Raw genomic sequence first — 22689 nt, 5'->3', positions numbered from 1 at the left:
TGGGTTCCATCCCAGCACTTCATAAGATGGATATGATGGTGTGAGACTAATCTCAGCACTTGGAAGCTGGAGGTGGGAAGATATAATCAAGGTCATGCTCAAACACAGTTCAAGACCAGCCTACATTACAGGACCCTATCTCAACGATGGCAGAAAATAAAATGAAGATAAAATAGATAAATAGATAAATAGATAAAAAAGAAAATAAAACGAAGAAAAAAATTTTACACACTTTTGTCCAAAGCTTTGTTCATAGTTAGTGAAAGCACTGGGAATGACTGGCCAAGACTCGCTTTACTGTCTGGAATGGGCTCAGGACCTAGTAGGCACCTTAATTATCCCCACTTTCCCAATTCTGCAGTTAGACACTGAAGCCTTGTCAATGTCTGCATTTTGGAGTCTCCTTTCTCCCTGTTCAGATCGTTGTGTCACCTTAGCGCCTGGCACCGATGCCACACCTGGGACTCGCGCGACCTCGGCGGGCACTTATAGCGCCGCCCTGGCGAGTGGGGCGGACACAGGCAGAGGAGCCCCGCCCCGCTAGCGGCTGCCCGCGCACGCTCTCTGCTGCGCGCTCGGCTCCTGGGCCTCACCCCCGCGGCCCCGCCCACCGAGCGGTTGGAATTTGAATCTGCGGCGCGACGCTCTGGGAAGCCTAAAATCCTGGGTCAAGCATGGAGAGTCTCGGTTCCTCCGAGTGCTGCCCGGTGCGACAGCAGCGTGCTCGTTGGGAACGGAAACGTGTCTGCACAGCTCGGGAGCTGCTGGAGACCGAGCGGCGCTACCAGGAACAACTGGGGCTGGTGGCCACGGTGGGGCTCGGTGCGGGTGTGGGTGTCGCAGACCTTGCTTCCCGGAGGTCGGGAATTCAGAATGACTTCTACAGTTTCTGGCTGCACCTAACGTTGGCTTCCTCTTGCTACAAACCAAGAAAGTTGTATTCTTTCCCTCCACAGTACTTCCTGGGGATCCTGAAAGCCAAAGGGACACTACGACCACCTGAGCGCCAGACCCTGTTTGGGACCTGGGAGCTCATCTATGCCGCCAGCCTGTGAGTGGAAGAGTTGCAGGGGGAGGGAGCAGTAGAAAGGCCAAGTTCATCTGCCAACTTTCTTACCTGTGGGGTTGGCACAATGCCTTAACCTGCCCTCATCTCCAGCTGTAAAATGGGATAGCACTCCCTCCGAGGCAGGGTTATGGGAAATGAGGGAGTGTGGAGTAGTTGTTGGCTTGCTCTTTTACTGCCCTTTGCCCACACAGAGAGCTGCTTCCCTACTTGGAAGAAGGACAGTGGGGGCCTGGGCTACAAGGCTTCTGCCCCCACCTAGAGCTCTACACCCAATTTGCTGCCAATGCAGAGAGGTCTCAGACTACCCTTCAGGTAATCTGCAATCTGTCTCTTCCTCCTTCCCCCTTATTTTAGAGACCTAAACTAATTAGTTTCTTGCATTAGAACCCAGCTCCTTGCTAACATCTCTAGGAGAACCAGGTTTCCCGGTGGGAGTGCAGAGCTTGCTGGCTGTAATACCAGGAGTGACTTCGTTCCCTGATGAGAACTCTTTCTCTTAACCCAGGAGCAGCTGAAGAAGAATAAGCGGTTTCGGAGGTTTGTGCGGCTTCAGGAAGGTCGCCCTGAATTTAGGGGTCTTCAGCTCCAGGACCTGCTCCCTCTGCCTCTGCAGCGGCTCCAGCAGTGAGTAAACCCCTCTAGGCTGGAATTAGCCACCCCAGGCTGCATCACTGAGGCCGACAGTTTTGTGGAGATGCTGTAGGCTCTGTCCCAAGTCTGCTTTCCTGGGCCAAATTGCTTCTAAGAAGCTTTTACCAGAGAACATGGACCCATGGGTATCCAGGGTCTGAAGCATCAGGTCCAGCGCTGTAGGACTGTATCCTGAACGGGGGGTGGGGGGTGGGGGGGTAATGGACAGGGACGGACCTGCACCAAGGTCTGAGACAGGCTCTCTGGAAAAGCTCAGGGAGATGAGGGGTTGTCTGTGGGAGCCTCCTTGGTTGGATTTGGTTTCATCCTCTGACCCAGCCTCCTGAGTCTTCAGCGTAGGATGGAGGTATAATGGGAGCCCAGGCTCGGAGTCCCAGGTTAAAGAGGGGCAACAGAGGAGCTGGGCCTTTCCTGACCCACAGTTAAGAAATGAATGTCAGGGAGCTGACCTTCAGGTCATCTGAAGCCAGGGCCTTTTGCCTGACTCTACTTCCCTTCCTTCCCTTCCAACTGTTCACTTTCAGGTATGAGAATCTTGTGGTGGCTTTGGCTGAAAACACAGTTCCCAACAGCTCTGACTACCAACAGCTCACACGTAGGTTCTAGTTCCTCAACTCAGGCAGGGGCTGCCTGCCCTGATTGCCTCTCTGGTTCTGACCTCCAACAGTGTCTGGTATGTCCCCATCTCCCATTGACTGTACAGTGTCCCTTACTGCTCCAAGAAGCTAGAATCCGACTCAGAGCCCCTCCCCCACACCCAGACTAGCTGCCATTTACCTCCAAGAGCCACTCAAAGCCAACTTTCTGTTGGAAGTGAGGCACCGGGTGTTGTTCCAGGGGCTGCCCGCCTGGTAAGTGAGACTGCCCAGAAGGTCCATGCCATCGGCCAGAATCGGAAGAATGAGCAGCATCTGCTGCGTGTTCAGGCTCTACTCAGTGGACGCAAGGCAAAAGGGCTTACTTCAGGTAGGCCACGGACTCTGCCCCTTCGGTCTTCAGTTGCCCCTTGATATTCATTTCTCTTCCTCTACAATGCCAGCATGTTGGGCTGGCAAGATGGCTCAGTGGGTAATGCATATGGACCCCACATAAAGGTAGAAGAAGAGAACTGACTGCAGTTGTTCTCTGCCCTCGACATAGGCACACAGTAACATTACTCTCTTCTCCCCACCCCACTGCTGCCCCAACTTCCTGGCTCTTGTGTTCCCGTGGATTCTTGAGCTGTACAGTAATGGCTCTCTTTTTCAAGGACGCTGGTTCCTACGACAGGGTTGGCTTTTAGTAGTGCCTCCCACCGGGGAGCCTCGGCCCCGGATGTTCTTCCTTTTCTCTGATGCGCTCCTCATGGCCAAGCCCCGGCCCCCACTGCACCTGCTGAAGAGTGGCACCTTTGTCTGCAGAGCCCTGTACCCTATGACCCAGTGCCAGCTTAGCAGGGTCTTTGGCCATTCGGGAGGACCTTGTGGTGGTTTGCTCAGTGTAAGTAGTAGATGGGACATCTGGGCCCCCAAATATACCTGAAGTAGTTGTAGACCAGCCCATCACTTGGGCTAGCTCCCTTTTCATGAGGATATGGGGATTGTTGGGGCTAAGGTTTCATACGTAGTCATAGCCTCATCCCTGAGTTAGTATCATGGAACCAGTGAGGCCCTCGGCCTGACTTGCTCTGAACTAAGTGGTTTCTCCCTAGCTGTCCTTTCCCCACGAGAAGCTATTGCTTATGTCTACTGACCAGGAGGAGCTGTCACAATGGTACCACAGTCTGACTCAGGCTATTCGGTAAGCCGTGGGAGCGTGCTGTGAAGGGCAGGGGATGGGGGCAGCTTCTCTCACAGCAGGGCCTCCCCACCTCTGTGAATACAGCACGTGTTCTAGTGCCCAGACTGTTTTCTTCCCACAGAAGCCAGAAGAACTCAGCCCACAGAAGTGTCCCTGCAACATGACCTTGTCACCTACAAATGTGCTGGGCCACATTCACAGCTATCCTGGGGTACACGTGGCAGCTGGGCATGCCTACGAAGAATCTTACCAATTCCAGAACTCGGGATCCTCAGGGCTAGGGCAGAGCCAAGAACAAACGGGAATGCACTTCAATTGAGCCTCAGTTGAACAAGCCCCTTTAATGCCATGCCACTGGGGGTGGGGTGGGGCGGGGCTGTAAAGCTCCTGTGGTCTGTGGCCAGCTGTTATCACATTTGCGGCTTTGTAAAGGAGGCCATTTTGTTGTTGCCTATGGTTTGTTTTATTTTTGAGAAAGGATCTTACTATGTGACCCAGGCTGACAGTGAACTTGAATGCCTCCTGCCTCAGCCTCTCAGGTGTTGGGTGTATAGGTGTGTGCTGCCGTACCTGGCTACTGTACATAGTTTTGTTTTTCTTGAGACAAAGTTTCATGTAGCCCAGGGTGGCCTTAAACTCCAGATCCTCTTGAACTACCTCCTATGATGTAAAAGTTCTATAATTTATTTCCTCACTGGATTTTAATAAAGTGCTGCTGTTTTGTTTTTGCAAAGGCCTTTCTGTCTAAACCATGAGAAAACCGAGTTTGAGCCTCGGTGGCTGGCACATCGGTAGCCTCGGGAACACAAGGGAACTGTAGCTCCCACTGTCTGTCTTCTCCATTCACATTCTGAAAGGCAGTCTCTTTTCCTAATAAGGGAAGCCCGCTTGGCTTATGCACCGTGTGTGTGTGTGTGTGTACAGCTGGGAGTGGGAAAAGCACAGAGGAAGACCTAGTATGAGACAACTGGTTTTTTTTGTTGTTGTTGTTTTGTTTTTCCTCCTTTTTCTTTTTTTCGGAGCTGGGGACCCAACCCAGGGCCTTGCAGTTTCTAGGGAAGTGCTCTACCACTGAGCTAAATCCCCAATCCCAAGACGACTGTTTTTACTAAACCTTCAGTGCTTGTCCCCCATTTACTGCTGGACCCTTTGTCTTGTGCCACCTTCTCCTCAGCCCCTGCTCCACTTCCCAGGAAGGAGCTAGGTTCCATGTCTCTGAGCTCCAGTTTATGGGTTCTTCCCAGGCCTGACTGTTTCCAGCATCTTCTTGGTCTTCTTTCCCCAGGTCCTCCGGAAAGTGTATGGGGGCTTCTGTGAGGGAAATACCAGCTTGCTCCAGTTTCACAGCCATTGTCTCCCAGCCATCAGATAGATACCTCCCAACCTTTTACCTGGTTCTGGAGCTTCCACCCCTATGCCAGGCTTGCAGTCTTGTAGAAGGTGGTGGATGGTCTTTAATTTTGCGTTTAGAAGTTCCCGCTGGGTTCCAACCAAAGTAGTCACCCTGTAGAAACATCCACTCAGGGGGGCTGCTCAGTTGGTTTCCCTGGCTCCCACCTCACCCACCCCACAGATTCTCACCGCTCAAAGAGGGGATCCAGCTGGGTCATCAGGTTGTTCAGGTGCTCTTCTGTCTGGGCCAGCTGTTGGGTCAGCTGCACCAGCTGTTGTTCTGGGAGAAAGGTAAATGGTATGGTTACTCCTGCAGCCTCCCATCTACTCCACTCCCAGAAACCACCACTAATCGCTCACCTGACTGTGAGGATTTCTTCTTGTTTTTTTCCTCTCGGGGGACAGCAGCCTCATCTGGGCCCTGCTGTGGAAGCAGATAAAGGCACCTAAGAGCCAGTGGAGAGAGGAGCCATAGAGAGAGCTCTGGGCACCCACCACAGAGAATCACAGATGTTTCTAGCCCAGCTGCTTACCCAGAGCATGAAGTGACACGTCCGGATGCCCACACATGGCCAGACTGCTGAAGCATGCTCCGGAATGTGAAACTTCAGATTCCTGCAGTAGGACTCTGAAGCCTGCTCCTATCCCTGCCTCCTTATTTAGCATCCCTACCCTTCGCTGTCTTTGAGATAGAGTCTTGCTAAATTGTCCAGACAGGCCTTGGAACTTACAATCCTCCCCCAGAGTAGTTGGAATAACAGGACTGTGTCACCAGGTCCTGTTCTTGCAGTCTTTGCTGGTAAAAAAAAAATTCTCAATCTGTTCAATTCGCATTACCCCCATTACAGATTAAACAACAAACAAACAAACAAAAAGCCCCCCCCCCCAAAAACCCAAAAACCAACTATATAGTGCTCTTTGCTCTTAAAGGCGGTGCCCTATGGTTTATTTTTAGGATACAATTCTCCCAGTGTTCTGATGGGTAGATAAAGCACAAGCCTCCATTCAGAGCCTTTCATTGGAAAGTGGGCTATTATAACACACCGTGAAAACGTCAGCTGCAATGCCTAGATCTCTTCCACCGGTCCTGAACTTCTTCTTCCTGGCTGCTTAACCCCATAAGACAGGAATAGAATAGGACATTTTTGTTTTGGTTTTGATACAGGGTTTCTCTGGGTATTCTCGAACCAGCTCTGTAGAGGCTGGCCTCGAACTCATAAAGCTCTTTCTGCTTCTGTCTCCTGAGTGCTGGGATTAAAGGCGTCCAACACTACGCCCCGCTAGTATTTATTAATCTATCTTTAAATTCCAGTCTTCATCCTAGCCTGTCAAGTCTGCTTGGGCTCGTTAATCTCATCTAGTTTTATGTTACTAATTAGTTCAGTCTCTATTTCCTACTGCAAGTAATTGACCAGAGGCAAAACCATTTCAACAGTTTCAAATCCAGCCGAATGTACTGTCAGTTCACATTTCAGGGCTTCCTTCCCAAGGAGAATACGAAACCGCTTGGTGGTCTGGTACACTAGACACTGTTCCTGCAGTGATTAACCCCTTGGGCCAAGGTTGGTGCTTTATCAGTAACTTCATTTTTTGCATATTGATACAAGTTGGGTTAAAATCTCACTTACATGAGCTCCAGTATGAAAATCGCTCTTCACTGGAGGGAGGAGTAAAAGTAACGGTTATTAGCTACAATTTCTCAGCCCCCTTATATCCATTACCTCTCTGGATCCTTGAATGCCCCTATAATATGGAAAAACCAAGGAACTAGTCTTCATTTTACAAGTAGTCAGGAAGCGGTGTCTTGGCACCGTGGCGCCCCCAGGAGATTAAGGCCCAGGAATCCCACAACCCACAGCCGTACCGCACCTGCAAACACTTGAACAGCACAAAAGCCACGATGGCTGCGGTGTACAGCGCGCCCAAAGACAGCGATCCGGCCCGGGCCCGCTCGCGCTGGTCCTTGGGTGGCGGCTGCCGCCGAGGTTCGGTGGCCCCGGGACCGACCTGGGAGCGGCGTTCTGTGGATTAAAGCCATCGGTCAGCCTCTACCAGGCAGTCCCAGTCTCCCTCCAGCAGCTCTCGCTGGTACCTGGGTGTGCCCCCAGATCGGGGTTGGGGCGCTCTCCGAGGACGCCAAACAGAGCAGACACAAGCAGCAGCCCCAGAATACTCAACACCGGGCCAGCGCCCGCCATGCCTGGCCCACCAGAATAGTGCACGGAGGTCCCCGCGTTCCACCGCTGGGCCTCCGGTCGTAGAGCGCACGCGCAGGAGACCACAACTACTCCGGTTCTGGATCACTCACGGTAGCCACGCCCATCTCAGAGTGGGTTAAACTATATTTGCATAAACCACACCCACCTAACTTTCCTACATTAATTAATGCCCTATCTATTTATAGTTTTCTTAAACAATTATGTATCCGGGATCTTTCTGCCTAAAGTATACCTAAAAACAATGGCTCGTTGCTTTTAGACCTAAAACGACCAATTTTCTCACCACAAACATAAAATAATGCGTCTCGTAGAGCCATAAAATGGCCGCGCCAACAAAACAAGGAAGCTCGCTCTGAAGGCCTGTTTCCTAGGCTACGTACGGGGGACCTTGTTCCTTATCCTTTCGCCTAGGGGAAAGTCCCCGGACCATGGGCAGAGAGTGCCGCGTGCACACGCGCGTAGGCTTCCCCCGCAAGTCACTGTTAGCCCGCCAAGAAGCGACCCCTCCGGGGCGAGCCGAGCGGCGTGCGGCGGGGTGTCATCCGTCAGTTCTCCTAGTGACGCAGGCAGTGCGACCTTGTACGCACCAACCACACGGGGCTCATTCTCAGCGCGGCTGCTCTTTTATACAACGTACAGATGGAAATGACAGTAATCAAGGAAGAAGAAAGAAAAAGGAAACAAGTCTGGAAAAAGGAAACAAGTCTGACCTAGTTTATTCGTTCTTTAATAGCTATAATTCTTTTTTTAGGGTGTTAGTCCAAAGAGAGTAGGACTATGTCTTTTTTCCCATTTTACTGTCCGAGCCTAGTCACTTGTTGCTAGAAGAACTTGACAATGAATAAATGTTCACAACGACCCAAAAGGTCAATAGAACTAGGTTCTTCTGGGTCTCCTTTAGCCAAGGCTGGCCTAGAACTCCTGACCCTTGTGCTTCTGTTTCTCAAATGCTGGGATTTTTGTAGTAGCACGAGATTCACAGAGCTGCCAGATGTGGCACCACTTTCTCTAATCTCAGCAGTGGGGAGACAAAGGCAGGCAGATCTCTATAAATTTAAGGCCCGGTCTACATAGTGAGACCCTCTCTCAAAAACGAACAAAGAACTAAGACAGAGTGTTACACTGTCTGCTCCACGCTGTGTTGTTTGAGACAGTCTCAGCAGCCTTCACTGGCCTAAAACCCAAGATCCTCCTGCTCCAGTCTCTGGAGTGCTGGGTTTACTAGAGATGAGGCGGGCACACCCTCTTTCCTTGTTTTCCTGTGTTACACAGGGCCATCTTCCCACCTAGATCGACAGTTCTCTGACGGAATAAACACATTCCATTAGCGTCTCTGGCTCCAGGACTCGGCAATCACCAGGCAAGGGGTACATGTGACTAAATGACTAAAACAGGGAGTCTTGTTTTTCCATAGAGGGGGGCAGAAGGGCAGGGCAGGGCAGGGCAGGGCAGGGCAGGGCAGGGCAGGGCAGGGCAATAGGAATTGTTAAAGTCTGATTGCTCCGAGATAGCTTGGATGGGAAAGAAGAGAGATGGAAACCTGGAGTTGTTGCCAGTTTGGGGTGAATAAATTCAGGTCCATTCTACTGGTACAAATGATTCTCCCTGATGGCTGCCTTTTCTTTTCGGAGTTTTGAGTGAGGTAGTCCAGGTTGGCCTCAGAACTCCTTATGTATACAGCCAAACATGCTCTAGGACTTCTGAAACCCCTGCTTTTTCTCCCCGTGTGCGGGGACTATAACTGTGTATCACCAAGCCTGGTCTTCGGAATAAGGTTTTGTTGTTTCATTTTGATGGTACAGAGGCATCTAGCCAACGTCCTCACACATGCCAGGCAAATAGTCTACCACTTGGCTATAGCCCCAGCTGCTTGTCTTTGTTTTACTTTAGTTTGAGAAAGGGTCTCATGCTTTAGCCCAGGCTAGATCCAAACGCATACTCCTTCTGCCTTAGCTTTCTGGCCTGTGTCACAATGCCTGGCTCAGATGGCTACTTAGAGAACTCTTGGCCACTATTGCCAGATCTTCTACCTCTGGCTCCACCCCCAAAGAATCAGTCGATCAAGATTTTTATGAAACGTCAGGGCACAGTGGCTCGTGCTTTAACTGCAGCACTCTGGAGGCAGAGGCAGGTGGATCTCTCTCTGTGTTTGAAGACCGCATGGTCTATAGAGGGAAGTTCCAAGACAGACAGAGCTACACAGAGAAACCTTGTCTCCAAACTTAAAAAAAAAATTAATAGTTGAGAATTTTACTTATTCATTTTAAAAATTTAGTCTTCTCTCATACAATACATTCTGGTTGCAGTTTCCCCTCCCCCTCTTCTGCCATCACCTCCATTTCCCTTCAGAAAAGAGCAGACCTCCTAGGAATATCAACCAAACACGGCATAACAAGATACAACAAGACCAGACACAGACCCTCATATCAAGACTGGGTGAGGCCGGGGCTGAGGATTTAGCTCAGTGGTAGAGCGCTTACCTAGGAAGCGCAGGGCCCTGGGTTCGGTCCCCAGCTCCGAAAAAAAAGAACCAAAAAAAAAAAAAAAAAAAAAAAAGACTGGGTGAGGCAACCCAGTAGGAGAAAAAGGGTCCCAAGAGCAGGCAAAGGAGTCAGAGACACCCCCACTCCTGCTGTTAGGAGCCCACAAAACCACCGAGTTAGCAACCATGGCATATATGTGAAGGACCTAGCACAGGCTCTGTGATTTCTACTTCAGTCTCTGGGAGCCCCTGGGAGCCCTGCTTAGATGATCTGTGGGCTGTGTTCTTGTGTTCTGGACCCTTCCCTGGCTTATACAGTTCTTCCCCCTCTTCCTCAGGGGTTCCCTGAGCTCCAAGGGGGAGGGGCTGGATAAGCTCCGATTTGGAGCCTCTCTGCCTAATGTTTGGCTGTGGGTCTCTGCATCTGCTCCCATCAGATGCCAGAGGAAGCTTCGCAGAGGACAATTGTGTTAGCTATGTGACAATTAGGAGTGACTTCATTGATTTCTCCCCCTGTATGCTAGGTCTCTGGGCTATCCAACCTCTAGTCCCTGGTCATCCAGGCAGTGTCAGGCATGGGCTACCTCTCATGAGAGGGTCTCAGTTTACACCAGTTATGGTTGGCACTGTTACAAAGTCTGTGCCTGCTTTTCCCCTACCCCTGCACATCTTGCAGGCAGGATAGATTGCAGGTCAAAGATGTTGTGGCTGGGTTGGTGTCCCAGTCCCTCCACTGGAAGCCTTGGTTACAGAAGATGGCCAGTTCAGGCTCTGTATCCTCCAGTTACTAGGAGTCCTCCCTAAGGTCACCCTCCACATGGGTTCCAGGGAGTTTCCATTGTCCTGGGTTCCTACCTCACCCTGAAATGTGCACTCCCTCCCCAATTCACCATCTCTCCCAGTGCTCTCTCCCTCCATTCCTCTCCCACCTGATCCCTCCTGCTCCCATCCCCACCCACCCTCAGCAACAGAACCAACACATCTGTTCCAGTTCCCCTTCCCAGGGAGATCCATGTACCCTGCTTAGAGCTCTCCTAACTACTCGGCCTCTCTAGGTTTGTGGATTGTAGCATAATTATCTCTTACTTAACAGCTAAGGTCCACTTGTGTTACTATGTTTGTCTTTCTGGGTGTGGTTACATCACTCAGGATGATTTTTTCTAGCTCCATCCATTTGCTTTCAAATTTCATTCCCTCCCCTCCTCTTCCTCCTCTCCTTCCTCCTCCTCCTCCTTCTTCTTTCTTCTTCTTTCTTCTTCTTCTTCCTCTTCCTCCTCTTCCTCTTCTTCCTCCTCCTCCTACTCTTCCTCTCCTCCTCCTCTTCTGCCTTTTTTTTAAACAAGTTCTTGCTATGTAGTTTAGTCTGGATTCGAACTCATAACCCAAATTGGCTGCCAACTCACTCTCCCACCATCTCACCACCCAAGTGCCTTTTCTCATCAGCTCTTTTAAGTGCTGATAAGAAAATCAAGGCTATACTTAGTGCATTTGACACCCAGGCAAAAGTCAATGCAATCCAGTCTGGCCTTGAGCATGCTATATAGGCAAAGCTGGCCTTGAACTTCTGATCCTCTAGGTTCTACTACCTCCTGAGTGCTGGGATGGCAGGTGTGCATTCATTAGGTACTGGCTGTCAACTGCCAGCCTGTCTGCTTATTAGGCAAGTATGCTATCAATGGGGTTACATCTCCAGTCCTGAGGAGATATTTTAAAAAATTCTCTAAGTGGCAATATCATTTTCAATAAAATAAAAATAAAAACCAGGCAAGACACAGATAGGAAACATAATTTTAAAAATATTGAACTCTGGGGCTGGAGAGATGGCTCAGTGGTTAAGAGCACTGGGTGCTCTTCCAGAGGTCCTGAGTTCAATTCCCAGCAATTACACGGTGGCTCATGACCATCTGTACTGGGATCTGATGCCCTCTTCTGGCATATGGGCAGAACGAACATGTATACATAATAAAAAACTCTGTAGCTATATAAACACAATCTTAAAAGTATTGAACTCTGTAGATACATATAGTGTAAAGATGTATATAGTTAGCAATTTTAAATTAACTACAGAACAAGAAACAGTAATGGATCTTAATGACTTTAGTGATTACATGATTACATTTTAAAGAAAGTAGGCTGATCTTCATGTTGACAGAAGTGGTGAGCAGTGTTTTAAGTTTTGCTTTTTTAGAGTTTATTTCTTTTTGTGTGTAGTGTATATGGATGTGTGCACCCATGCACACACAAGTGGAGGTAAGAAGGTCACTGAATGTCTTCCTTACCATTTTGTCCAGACTGGCAGGCCAGAGAACCCAGCTCCTAACACAGGGGTGAGTGTTGAGGATTCAAACCCAAGTTCTCATGCCTCTATAACAATCTTACTGAGCTACCTGGAGGCACTTAAATTTCACTTTTAAAAGTTTTTCTTAGGGGTTGGGGATTTAGCTCAGTGGTAGAGCACTTGCCTAGGAAGCGCAAGGCCCTGGGTTCGGTCCCCAGCTCCGAAAAAAAGAACAAAAAAAAAAAAAAAAAAAAAAGGGGAAAAGTTTCTCTTAGGGGCTGGAGGGATGGCTCAGTAGTTAAAAGCATTTCTTGTTCTTCCAGAGGATATGTGTTTGGATCTCAGCATGTAGGTCTGGTGGCTAAAAGTTACTTGTAATTCCAGCTTCAAGGGATCTGATGCCCTCTGGCCTCCAAAGGCATATGTACACACACACACACACACACACACACACACACACACACACACCACACAAAACCCATACACATAATTTATTAAAAAGTTTCTTTTATATGAAGCAAGATAAATAATGACTAGAAAATGTCTTAAATGTAAGGAAAAATTTAGCCAAAAATTCACATTTTAGAATGAATTTCAGAAAACCTTAAATATAAATTAAAATGCCAAATGGTCACCTCGAATGAAGAAATTAGGAATTAAGTAACAGGTTTATTTTTTTCTCAAATTTATAATCACTATTCCAAAATTTTTAGTTTTATTTATTTACTGACTCTGGGGATTGAAGCCAGGACCTGGTCCCTGTATGTTGCAACCTTCACTTTTCCCTGTTTTTGTTTGTTTGTTTAGATTTATTTATTTTATATAGTGTTTTCAAATATTTTTGTTTTTTAAGATTTTTTAAAATTTTTATTTCATAAATGGTATGGGTGTTTTACCTGCATATCTGTCTGTGTATCACTTACATGCCTGGTGCCCAGAGCAGCCTGAAGAGGGCGTCAGGTCCCCTGGAACTGGATTTAGAGATGGTTGTCAACGACCGTATGGGTTCTGGGAATCAGACTCTGGTCCTCTAGAAAAGTAACTGGCACTCCTAACAGGGCTGAGCCATTGGGATTTTTTGCCCTCATGGGTGCTTGCATGACACGTGCTTGCCCGGTACCCTTGTCAGTCCGAAGAGAATGTCGGACCCCCTGGAACTGGAGTTACAGATGGTTGTTGGCCTTCAGGTGACTGCTGGGAATCAAACCTGGGTCCTCTGCAAGAGCAGCAAGTGCTCTTAACCTTTGAGCCATCTTGCCAGCCCCAAATTTATTTGTCTTAAATTTTGAGCCAGGGGCTGAGGCTGGGGAGGAACCCAAGGTCCTGAACACAGTCGGGAGGAGCTGTACCAGTGAGCTGCTGCCCTTAGCCCATCCCTATTTATTTCACGGATGTATAGATGCTCCTATATAAACATTTCGTAGCCTTGTCTGGGCTGGGACTTTCTATCACAGACCAGGCTGCACTCATAGAGAATGTCCTGTCTCTGCCTTTTGAATGCTAGGTTTAAAGGCGTGAGGCATCATGTCCAGCTTGACTTGGTTATTTTAAATCGACTGGTTGAAGAGTAAAAATATTTAGTTATCTGTGGTGTTGAAGGCACTGTGCCCAAAACAAAACCAAACAAAACCAAACCTTAACAATTTCAAACTCTTCAAAGACCTGATTCTAGATACAAACATACGTAGAGGGATCTGCTTGTGCCAAGGGCCCCTTGCATAACCAGCTGCTCTGTAAATCAGGTTCTAGATAGAACCAATGTTTTATTCACTTGTTTATAGCTCCATGTGTAGTCCAGCCGGTCTCTAATTTAGTGTCCTGGGATTATACGTAAGCCACCACACACCTGTTTTACAATATTTTTTAAAAAAGAGAAGCAACAGAGCTGGATTTAGCTGAGTAAGTCTTCAGTGCCAGCCCTCAGGAGGTGGAGCAGTTCAAGGCCAGTGTCCACTGCACATTGAACCTGGGTTACATAAGACCCTGCTCCCACCCCAGTGCTAAGCTGAAACAAACAAACCATAGAAACTCATCATTGTTCAAAGCAATTTAGAACCAAGATCTGTAAAACAATTAAAAAGCTCTCTCTGTGTGTGTGTGTGTGTGTGTGTGTGTGTGTGTGTGTGTGTGTGTCCTGGAAATTGACTTCTTATGTCTTCTCTCTTACCCTCTATTCTTTAAGACAGGGCCTCTAACCTAACAGGGAACTCACTGATGCAGTTAGACTGGCTGGCCGGTGAGCCATAGCGATCCACTCTGTCTCCCCTCCACCGTGAAAGGCTGAAGTTCCAGAAGTGTGCCACTGACCTTGGTTTTTATGCGGGTGTTGGAGACTCAAATTCGGGTCTTCACAATTTCTAGGCAAGTCCTTCACCGACTGAGCTAGCCCCTACTCAGCCCCAGCCCCACCCCTGAAACAGAGCCCTGGAGCCCTCTACTAGTCTCTCTAGCTAGTGAATAACTGCAAAGGAAGGTCTCTAGCCTCCTCTACCTTCCAACTCCGGATTACAACACTAGCAACAACAACAACACACACAGCTATTTCTCAGCTGGGCATAATGGTCCTCCATTGGCTGTAATTCCAGAACTTGGTGGAGGGAGGTCAGGAGTTCAGGTTCATAATGAGTTTGAAGCCAGCCTGGGCTACAGAAACAAACACAACCATTTCCGGTAGTGGAACTGTGAATTCTAAAGCCACGCCCTCCGAGGCATACATCTCCTTCTTGACAATGTGAGCCAGAGAGAAATGGTGGTCATCCCATGGCTAAGGGCTCCTGTCCTCGTTAGTCCTGTCTCAGTAACCGCTGCTCTTCAGAGTCTCCATGGACTCAGCTGCAGGCGGTACGGAACACTCAGGCCCGCGCCTGCTCCCTGGCGAAGGGGACGCAGGGCCATGGGACTTTCAGAGATTTGAGAGCTCAGGGTGATGCAGGTGCAGGCGCAGGGCGGGGTCTTTGTTCTTTTGCTCATCCCTCCTCTGTGCCTTCCTCTCCGGAAACCAGCAACACTGTGAGTGTTGGTGATGCTGAGCTGTGGAGGCCCAGTTTAAGGAGACATTGGGGTTGTCGGGGCTGTGACAACTGTCAGGCCATAAGTGGGACTGACCCCCGACTCTCACACCAGCAGCAGTCATGAGCAGAGAGAACAACTGTACCACAGCTGATCTAGCATGGGGTAAGCTGGGCGGGGCAGGGACTCCTGGGGGAGGGGTTATGTGGTTCCGCATTCCATCTGATACTGGCTGGGGAAGGGGTTTGTGTAGGGTAGTAACAGCCCACATCCACTCGCATCCACAGGGATTCCCTCCATCACCCAGGCGTGGGGACTGTGGGCCCTCTTTGGGGTTGTGACAATGCTGCTTCTCATCTCATTGGCTGCACTCTTGTCCCAGTGGACCCGTGGTCGGAGAAGGACCCAGGAGGAACAGGGACCACCGTGAGTGAAGAATAACGGGGATGGGTTAACTGAGAGCTCCCTCTTAACTAAAAAGTCCTCCACTCACTCCCAAACTCTGTGCTGCAGCTCTGGAAGGTCCGTGGAAGAAGTTCCCCTGTATGGGAACCTGCACTATTTACAGACAGGTAGGCAATGCGGTCGGGGAGGAACAGGGCTCAAGGGCCGGCTCCTAGTTCATGGGATGAAGATGGGAATGGAGACGCCTGGGGCAATCAGAAGTTGACGAGATTCCTGTGCCCTTGTCCCAGGACGGCTGTCGGAAGAATCAAGGTCAGAAGAGCAGGACCCATCCTCCGGAGGCCTTGCCAGGGTGAGTCAGCCGGGCTGAAGAAAAGGGGAGGGAAGGAAACAGGGATGATCCCCGAGGGTGTAGAGACCAGCTAACAGCCTCGCATCTCCAGGGAGCAGAGGAGGCCACGTGTTACACGAGTCTGCAGCTGCGACCAGCCCAAGGTCGGATCCCCAGCTCTGGGACCCCCATCAAGTACTGCGAGGTGGTGCTGGACTCTGAGCCAAAGCCCCAGGCCTCAGGCCCTGAGCCAGAACTTTATGCCTCCGTGTGTGCCCAGACACGCAGAGCCCGTGCTTCATTCCCAGATCAAGCCTATGCCAACAGCCAGCCTGCACCCAGCTGAGGAGGACCTGGAACCGTGGGCGCCCATGGCTCAGCTGCTGGGTCAGGGACTCCTGCTGCCATGGCTAGGGTATGCCTGGTTTCTAACCATCTCCAGGACATTGAGACTTTGCTGAGTGACAGGTGATGGCCTACTCTGAACTTCCTAAGTTGGATGACGACATACATACATCTCAGAGTAGGAATGCTCCGGGTTTTCTGAGGACAGATTTGCAAAGGGAGATCCCCTCCGCACTTACCTTTCCTATGGGCTCCTGTAAGCCCCCAAAGTCGTTGGTTCACACCTTTCGCTCCTTTTAGGGTTTAACAAGGTTCCCCATGTTCTCTCTAAGCTTACCCAGATACCTCATTGTCTCCTCAGACACAGGAAGTGGGCAGGGAGGAGTGGGTAAACGCCAGGGAGGATGTGGGTGGTTGTCATGCATGGGAGCCCACAGCTGGAAGGCTCCTAAGGTCCCAGGTTTGGTTTCTGACCCGAAAACCCTGGACAGAGAATAGCCTTCATGCTGTGGCCTCTGGCGTCTCCTGGTTTTCGAATAAAGCATCTCAAAACATGTTTGTCTTTTAACCAGAAGCTGCAGGTCTGTAACAGACTTCTACAGGGTGTGTGTGTGTGTGGGGGGGGTGAGCTTCGTTTGGCATTGTGTCTAGCATTTCTGAGGGTACCTAGCTGGGAAAAGATTGAAGAGGTAGATGCTGATGGTGAAGGGCTGGAGACCTCCTTACCTAGGTGCTATTCCTGATTCTAGACATTTGCAGCACTCATACTCTGAGCTGCCCCATTGCTAGTGGGGTCTGAAAACTCACCAGTCCTGAACTACTCTATCCATTACTGTGCCCCTACCTTCTGGCCTAGCTCTTTCATCGGCTTCTGCAACCGTTCTCTCACATCCCATATGGGGGCTACCCATGCCTATACTGACTTCAGTTGATATGGTTTTATTCTGTCTACCAAATTCCTCTATTGGTCTCTTGTCTCCCCATCACTATGGCAATGGTCCAGTGTTCCCTCCCCTCCCCCGCACTATAGCTGTCTTCAGACACACCAGAAGAGGGCACCAGATCTCAGATGGTTGTGAGCCCCTATGTAGTTGCTGGGAATTGAACTCAGGACCTCTAGAAGAGCAGTCAGTGCTCTGAACCGCTGAGCCATCTCTCCAGCCCCCAATCCACCTTCTTAATTGTCACTCACAGTCCTGGCCATAGCTTTGCTTGTCACTAGTTTAAAACCTCTATCCAGCTTGCCCTGCGAGCCACCCATCTAGTGCTTTAGTCTTAACCTGCGCTTCCCGCTCTGTAAGGTTTGCTGTAGTTGTTGGCACGTCGGCCACAGATCAGGACTGTGGGCGTGGGAGCCAGACTGCCTGAGTTCAAAGTCTACGCCTTCCACTCATAGCCTGAGTGTTCCTTAGTAACTGGGCCTCAGTTTCTGAGTTTGTATGATGGGGAAGATATTCTTGTCGTTCATTATTATTTTTCTGTGTGTATGTACATGTTTATGAGGGAGGGCACCGATGTGACTCGTGTGTATGTGTGTGTGCATACATGTGGAGGCCAGGCGCTGTCTCTCTTCTTGGATTTAAAATGTTTAATATCACATTAGTAGTAGTAGTGATGGTGTTTGTGGGAGAAGGTGATGGGAGACAATTGGCGCAGGAGTTGGTTTTTCTCCTTTTACTTTGTAGGTACCTGGGGATTGGGCTCAGGTTTTCAGAAATGCCTTCACCCTCCCCCCATCCCTGCTTTACCCTCCCCCAAGCCACTTTGTGACCTACCTTTTTTTTTTTTTTTTTTTTTTTGAAGCAGGGTCCCTTACTCAGCTCTGATGCAGTCTAGGCTGGCCAGCTATGGAGCTCCAGCCATTCATCAGTCCCCAAGTCCTCCATTCTGGGATACAAACACCTGCCATTGTGTCCTCTTTACATGGATGCCCGGATCCCACTCAGATCCTTCTGCTTGCAAAGCAAGCACTTTACTCCCTGAGCTATCGTCTCAGCCTTTCTCAGCCCTTTAAACATTCTTATTATTTTTATTAACATTCATGTGTAGGGATGGTTGCGCTGTTTTCATGTCTGCCTGTGTACCACTTTTGTTCCTGGAGTCCAGGGAGGACAGAAGAGGATGTTAGATCCCATGAAACTGGAGTTACAGATGGTTGTGAACCACCATGTGGATGCTAGGAATTGAGCCAGTGCTCTTAATTACTGAGCCAACTCTGCAGCCCCCGAGAATTGTTAAACAATTTAATCTTTATTATTATGTTTATAGTTGTTCTGCCTGCATGTATGTATGTGCAGTCCCCTAAATGCCAGAAGAGGGCGTTGCTTCTCCTGGAACTAGAGTTACAGATGGTTGTGAGCACCATATGGGTGCTAGGATCCAAACCAGGGTCCTCTACAAGAGCGAGTGCTCTTAATCCGGAGCCAATTCTCTAGACCCTTGTTCTAAAAAAGAAAAGAAAAGAAAAGAGGAAAAGAGAAAGCTTGTTTTGTGGTTTAAGTTAACTACCATATGTTAATCACTAAAACTGTGAATGTTCAATAACGCTAGGAATTATTAAAATGAGGAAAACATGGAGTCCTATGGAGGAACTCACAGATGAAGTAACTCAACAGGTACCGAGAAAAAATGGAAAGGTAGAAAATAGTCCAGCAGGGGGCGCCACAAGGCTAAGGAAGGGAGGCTTCTGTAGAGTTGCCGAGGGGCCCAGAGGTAAAGGAAAGAAGCAAGAGGAGTCTGATGGTGTGACAGAAACCAATCGTGCCAAGGATTGGATTTCCTGCTTTTGATGAGGTGGAAAAGAGTCACTGAGTGAAGCAAGGAACGAGCTCCAGTGATTGCTCTGTGCGCTGTAGGCCTGTAGGATGGAGCTAGGCAGGGCCCTTACTGAGACGTCAAAAGACGTCAAAAAGTGTCGCATTAGGGATGGGGACAAAGTGATGTATTAGAAATATTTAGGTTTTAAAACAACGTTTCATCCATCACACATCCATCTTTGTGATCTAAGCGCCATCACAGAAATATGGTCCAGTTCTAAACTGCTTAAGCTGTTCTCCCTGTGGCAATATATTGCTCCGTCTAACCCATTCTTGCATGTCATTGGCTGCTCTCCTCCAACTTTCTGTAGCCCATCTATGATGGCAAATTCCACTCTGGCGAAAAGTCCAACTTGGTGAGCTCCTTCTTATCTCCAGCCTCCCACAGCACAAGGAGTGTGGGGGTGGGGGGGGGATGAGGGAAGGAATCGCCTTCAGTCTGAGCTCTGGCCGGACCGACCGTTTTGGGACTTGAAGGACAGAAGAGAAAACAGAGATTTTCATTTCCACATTTCGCTCCTTTCCATTTGCAACCAGAGAACAAGGAACCATGCGCTTGGTAGACATGGGTGTCCATGAGAAGATTGGTAGTGGGGCGCTTTGAGGACGCTCCAGCCCACAAAGTCTCTTAGAGAGACTTGGGTCTCTCTAAGGGATATGTAGGTCGCAATCAAGGACAAGCAATTGTGTGGGAGGGAGGAAGGGTGGTTTTGGGGCAGACACCGGATGAAGAGAACCACAGCATCGGGATGTGGGCTTTTGAGGGGGGCTGTGCTTCTGAAGCTGGTTCAGAGTCCGCACCCGAAGGACGCGAGAGAGTTTAGGCTTCGAAGAGGAGCTGATAGGAACAGCACACACGTACAAACAGGAACCCGGGCTGAGTGTTCCAAGGCTCCAACACAGGAAGCTGATTTAGAACCCCAGCCTGAGCTCAGCCTGGGCTCAAAGCGCTCAAAACCAAGTAAGTTCCAGTGACCCCTTTCGGCATGAATCGGCATCGCTACCACCTCTGCGCAGGCGGGATGCGGCTTGGACCATTAGCATCCTGGGAATTGTAGTCCCCTGGTTTGGAGTTGCATATGACTCTAACCCAGGACCTTTGAAGCTGGGCAAACATCACTCATAACTGTTTGTTTATTTGTTTGTCTGCTTGGTTTGTTGGTTTGTTGGTTGTTGTTTTATGTATAGCCCCAGTGGCGTGTGATCTGAAATTTTTCTTCCAATCCCTGCAGTTTTTTCTCTGCATTCTTTATCTTATACCCTCTCAGTGCTAGGAATCAAACCCAGGGACCTCATTCATGCTAAGCAAATGATCTACCGCTGAACCACGCTCCTTCCCTTTCCTTCCTTCTTTCTCCCTCCCTCCCTCTCTCCCATCCTGCCCCCCTCTGTTTTGTTGTTTTTCAAGACAGGGTTTCTCTGTACAGTTCTGGCTGTTCTGGAACTTTGTAGACCAGTCAGGCTTTAAACTAAAAGATCCACCTGCTTCTTCCTCTCAAGTGCTGGGATTAAAGGCGTGTGCCACTATGTCTGGCTCCCCACCCCCCACCCCCACCCCCCACCCTTTTTTTTTTTTTTTTTTTTGGTCTGGCACAAATTCTAACCACTTGAGAAGCAAACTAAGGCAACTCCCTTTCTGGTTCCTAAACCAAGGAACATAACCACACCTCTCTGGTTAGTCTACCCTTCCAAGTTCCCTTCTTTGAGATTCTATTGCCCTCCTGGTGTATCATTTCAGCCAGGGGGCAGATGTTTCTGGAAAGTCACCAGAGCCTTCTGCAGCCCCAGCTCCCCTCTTATTGACCTCATCTTTGATGATAGGTAAAAACTTCGGAGTAGAAGGAGAGGGTTTTGGACCCGTGAACACCAGGAAGTTCTGAACTTCCTTACCACTTACTGTAAGGGACTGAGGCTGTGGCAGGCGCTGTGTGTACTAGGCCTCATCATTGTTAGCCTGGCCTTTTCAGTCCGTCAAGTGGGTTTAAACTCCAGGATGGTTTTGCTTACCAGGAGGGAAGCAGAGCAGGATGGTCCTGTGAGACCAGGTCTTGATGACATAGTCACTTAATGCATTGGCTCTAACCAGGGCAGAACTAGACCCGCCTTCTGGAGGGTTTGGGGGTTGTAAACCAATAGATTCCATGTTTCGCTTCAGAGTTCCACCCTGTGATCACATGAGTTCTGAATAATTCTCTGTGGGAAGAGCAGCAGAGAAAAACGCTAAAGACGCGGCACCTCTGACATCTCTGCCCTTTACTCTGTTCCCCCACGAGCCACTCTGCTCTGGGCGTAAGTGTACTACCATGCTATTTGGCCCGAGTTGGTTATCTCCTCTACCATGTGCATCCTGGGGAAAGGACTTAGGTCACCAGGCTTGGTGACAAGTGTCCTCGGCAGCTGATAAGATGTGGAAAGATGCAAGATACTGAAAGAGGCACCAGATAAAATAATTTTGTTCCATTCTGCTCTCGCTTTGCCTTTCGGCATTTTTTTTTTTTTCCTTCTGAGTCTGTCTCTTCCCTTTTGTGCGTCTCACAAAGTCCAGGCCAGCCTTGAACTTGGGTTCTTCTTGCCTCTGCCTCCTAAATTTCTAGGATTACAGGCCTGTATCACTAGGCCTAACATCCTGAGTTACCCTCTCCTGCAGACAGCAGGAAGGAGAGACTAACTGGTAAACATCTTTATTACAAGAGGATTAAACACCCCCTAAGTAAAAGCAAAACTTGCAGGGCAGATTGGCCCTCTCCCTGAGTAAGGGCAGTCACCCCTAGTTTGAGGCTGCCTCCTGGAGACAGACTTCAATTGAAAACACCAGTGACAGCTTCTTCAGAACCCGTTAGAAAGCCATAACTGAGACAGTGATTAACCAGACCATCCCCTACCCCACCCATGCCAGAGGTGCAAACCCTGGCTACCTTGTTTCCTTTAAAAGTTCAAAGTTCCCATCAGCTCCTTGAAAATGAACTTGCGGGCTGGAGAGATGGCTCAGTGGTTAAGAGCGCTGACTTCTCTTTCAGAGGTCCTGAGTTCAAATCCCAGCAACCACATGGTGGCTCACAACCATCTATAATGAGATCTGATGCCCTCTTCAGGTGCGTCTGAAGACAGCTGTGGTGTACTCGTATATAATAAATAAATAAATCTTTAAAAAAAAAAAAAAGAAAATGAACTTGCAAGTCACTGAACCCCTTTATTTGTTCTTGGTTGTGTTGATTAAAGCTTGTTTCTTCACCCATTGTCCTCAGACTCTGGTAACATCATTTTAATTTCATTTAATTGTGTGTGTGTGTGTGTGTGTGTGTGTGTGTGTGTGTGTGTGTGTGTGTGTGATTTGTACTGGAAGAGACCAGAAGAGGGCATTGGATTCCCTGAGACTGGAGTTAGAGATAGTTGTGAGCTGCTGTGTGGGGTTGGGACTTGAACCTGTATCTTCAAAGGGGTGGCCAGGGCTTCTAACCACTGAGCTGTCTCTCCAGCTCCTGGAAATTGTAGTTTTGTTTAATGTGTTGGGTAACGTGTTCTCTAGCCTAGTTTATCGATTTCTAGAGTGACTGAGTTAGAAAGAGGTTGGAAGATTTGGTCTCACCTTACAGGCACGACTCTCCAGGCCTTCCTGCCGACATTTCCTGAGGTGGGGACTTTGTTGCCTGATGAGGCACTTACTTCCATTCACTGCAATCAGAGAACTTTAGAGTCTGCCTCCTTGTGACTTTTCTTCTGTTCTGCTGGCTGAGCTACACCCGAGAAATCTCCTCCTTTCCTCCCGTGTGTAACAACCTGGGGGGACTGAGGAACCACTCTTAGAAAGAGAATTTCCTAAATGGTTTTCTGTTCTGTTTTTTAAAACAAAATATTTTAAAACTTCGCTCTATTTGTGCTCAAGCGCACAAATAGAGCGCTCTCTTTTCTCTGT

The 22689-nt window shown here is 49.0% G+C and overlaps 3 protein-coding genes, 1 long non-coding RNA gene and 1 other non-coding gene across 8 annotated transcripts in view; 4 read left to right on the top strand and 1 right to left on the bottom strand.

Annotated features, from left to right (window-relative positions):
- Window positions 1–616: 616 nt before the first annotated feature.
- On the top strand, window positions 617–4232 carry Arhgef39 (Rho guanine nucleotide exchange factor 39). Of its 2 annotated transcripts, none has more exons than XR_015619526.1 (9): window positions 617–812; window positions 957–1051; window positions 1261–1381; window positions 1575–1693; window positions 2245–2315; window positions 2558–2686; window positions 3121–3199; window positions 3411–3499; window positions 3621–4232. XR_015619526.1 is itself a non-coding variant. In NM_001106676.2 (9 exon segments), coding segments are annotated over 9 exon segments (1035 nt in total). In that variant the 5' UTR covers window positions 658–674; the 3' UTR covers window positions 3664–4232.
- On the bottom strand, window positions 3821–7150 carry Ccdc107 (coiled-coil domain containing 107). Its single transcript, NM_001107957.2, is given in 6 exon segments — window positions 3821–4810; window positions 4891–5003; window positions 5081–5171; window positions 5252–5312; window positions 6761–6912; window positions 6984–7150. Coding segments are annotated over 6 exon segments (726 nt in total). The 5' UTR covers window positions 7090–7150; the 3' UTR covers window positions 3821–4607.
- Window positions 7151–7455: 305 nt separating this feature from the next.
- LOC148005763 (RNase MRP) lies at window positions 7456–7727 on the top strand. The gene has a single exon (XR_015621514.1).
- A 6848-nt stretch (window positions 7728–14575) lies between these two features.
- On the top strand, window positions 14576–16514 carry Sit1 (signaling threshold regulating transmembrane adaptor 1). Of its 2 annotated transcripts, none has more exons than XM_087550485.1 (5): window positions 14576–15044; window positions 15262–15305; window positions 15393–15451; window positions 15575–15636; window positions 15728–16514. In XM_087550485.1, the coding sequence occupies exons 1-5, from the start codon at window positions 15040–15042 to the stop codon at window positions 16074–16076; spliced, it is 519 nt and encodes a 172-aa protein (XP_087406611.1). In that variant the 5' UTR covers window positions 14576–15039; the 3' UTR covers window positions 16077–16514. The 2 variants fall into 2 exon arrangements, with proteins under 2 accessions (XP_087406611.1, NP_001019515.1); NM_001024344.1 differs by having other exon boundaries at window positions 14888–15044; window positions 15167–15305.
- Window positions 16515–19328: 2814 nt separating this feature from the next.
- LOC148005761 (uncharacterized) overlaps window positions 19329–22689 on the top strand; it is a 17843-nt gene continuing 14482 nt past the window's right edge. The window contains exon 1 of one of the 2 annotated variants that reach the window (XR_015620848.1): window positions 19329–19737. This is a non-coding gene — a long non-coding RNA (uncharacterized LOC148005761). The remainder of the gene's footprint in view (window positions 19738–22689) is intronic. The other variant, XR_015620849.1, reaches the window with a different exon arrangement.

The sequence above is a fragment of the Rattus norvegicus genome, chromosome 5 (genome assembly GCF_021556685.1).
Source record: "Rattus norvegicus strain SHRSP/BbbUtx chromosome 5, alternate assembly SHRSP_T2T, whole genome shotgun sequence".
NCBI classification, from domain to species: Eukaryota; Metazoa; Chordata; class Mammalia; order Rodentia; family Muridae; genus Rattus; species Rattus norvegicus.
This window is presented reverse-complemented; position numbering and strand designations above follow the sequence as displayed.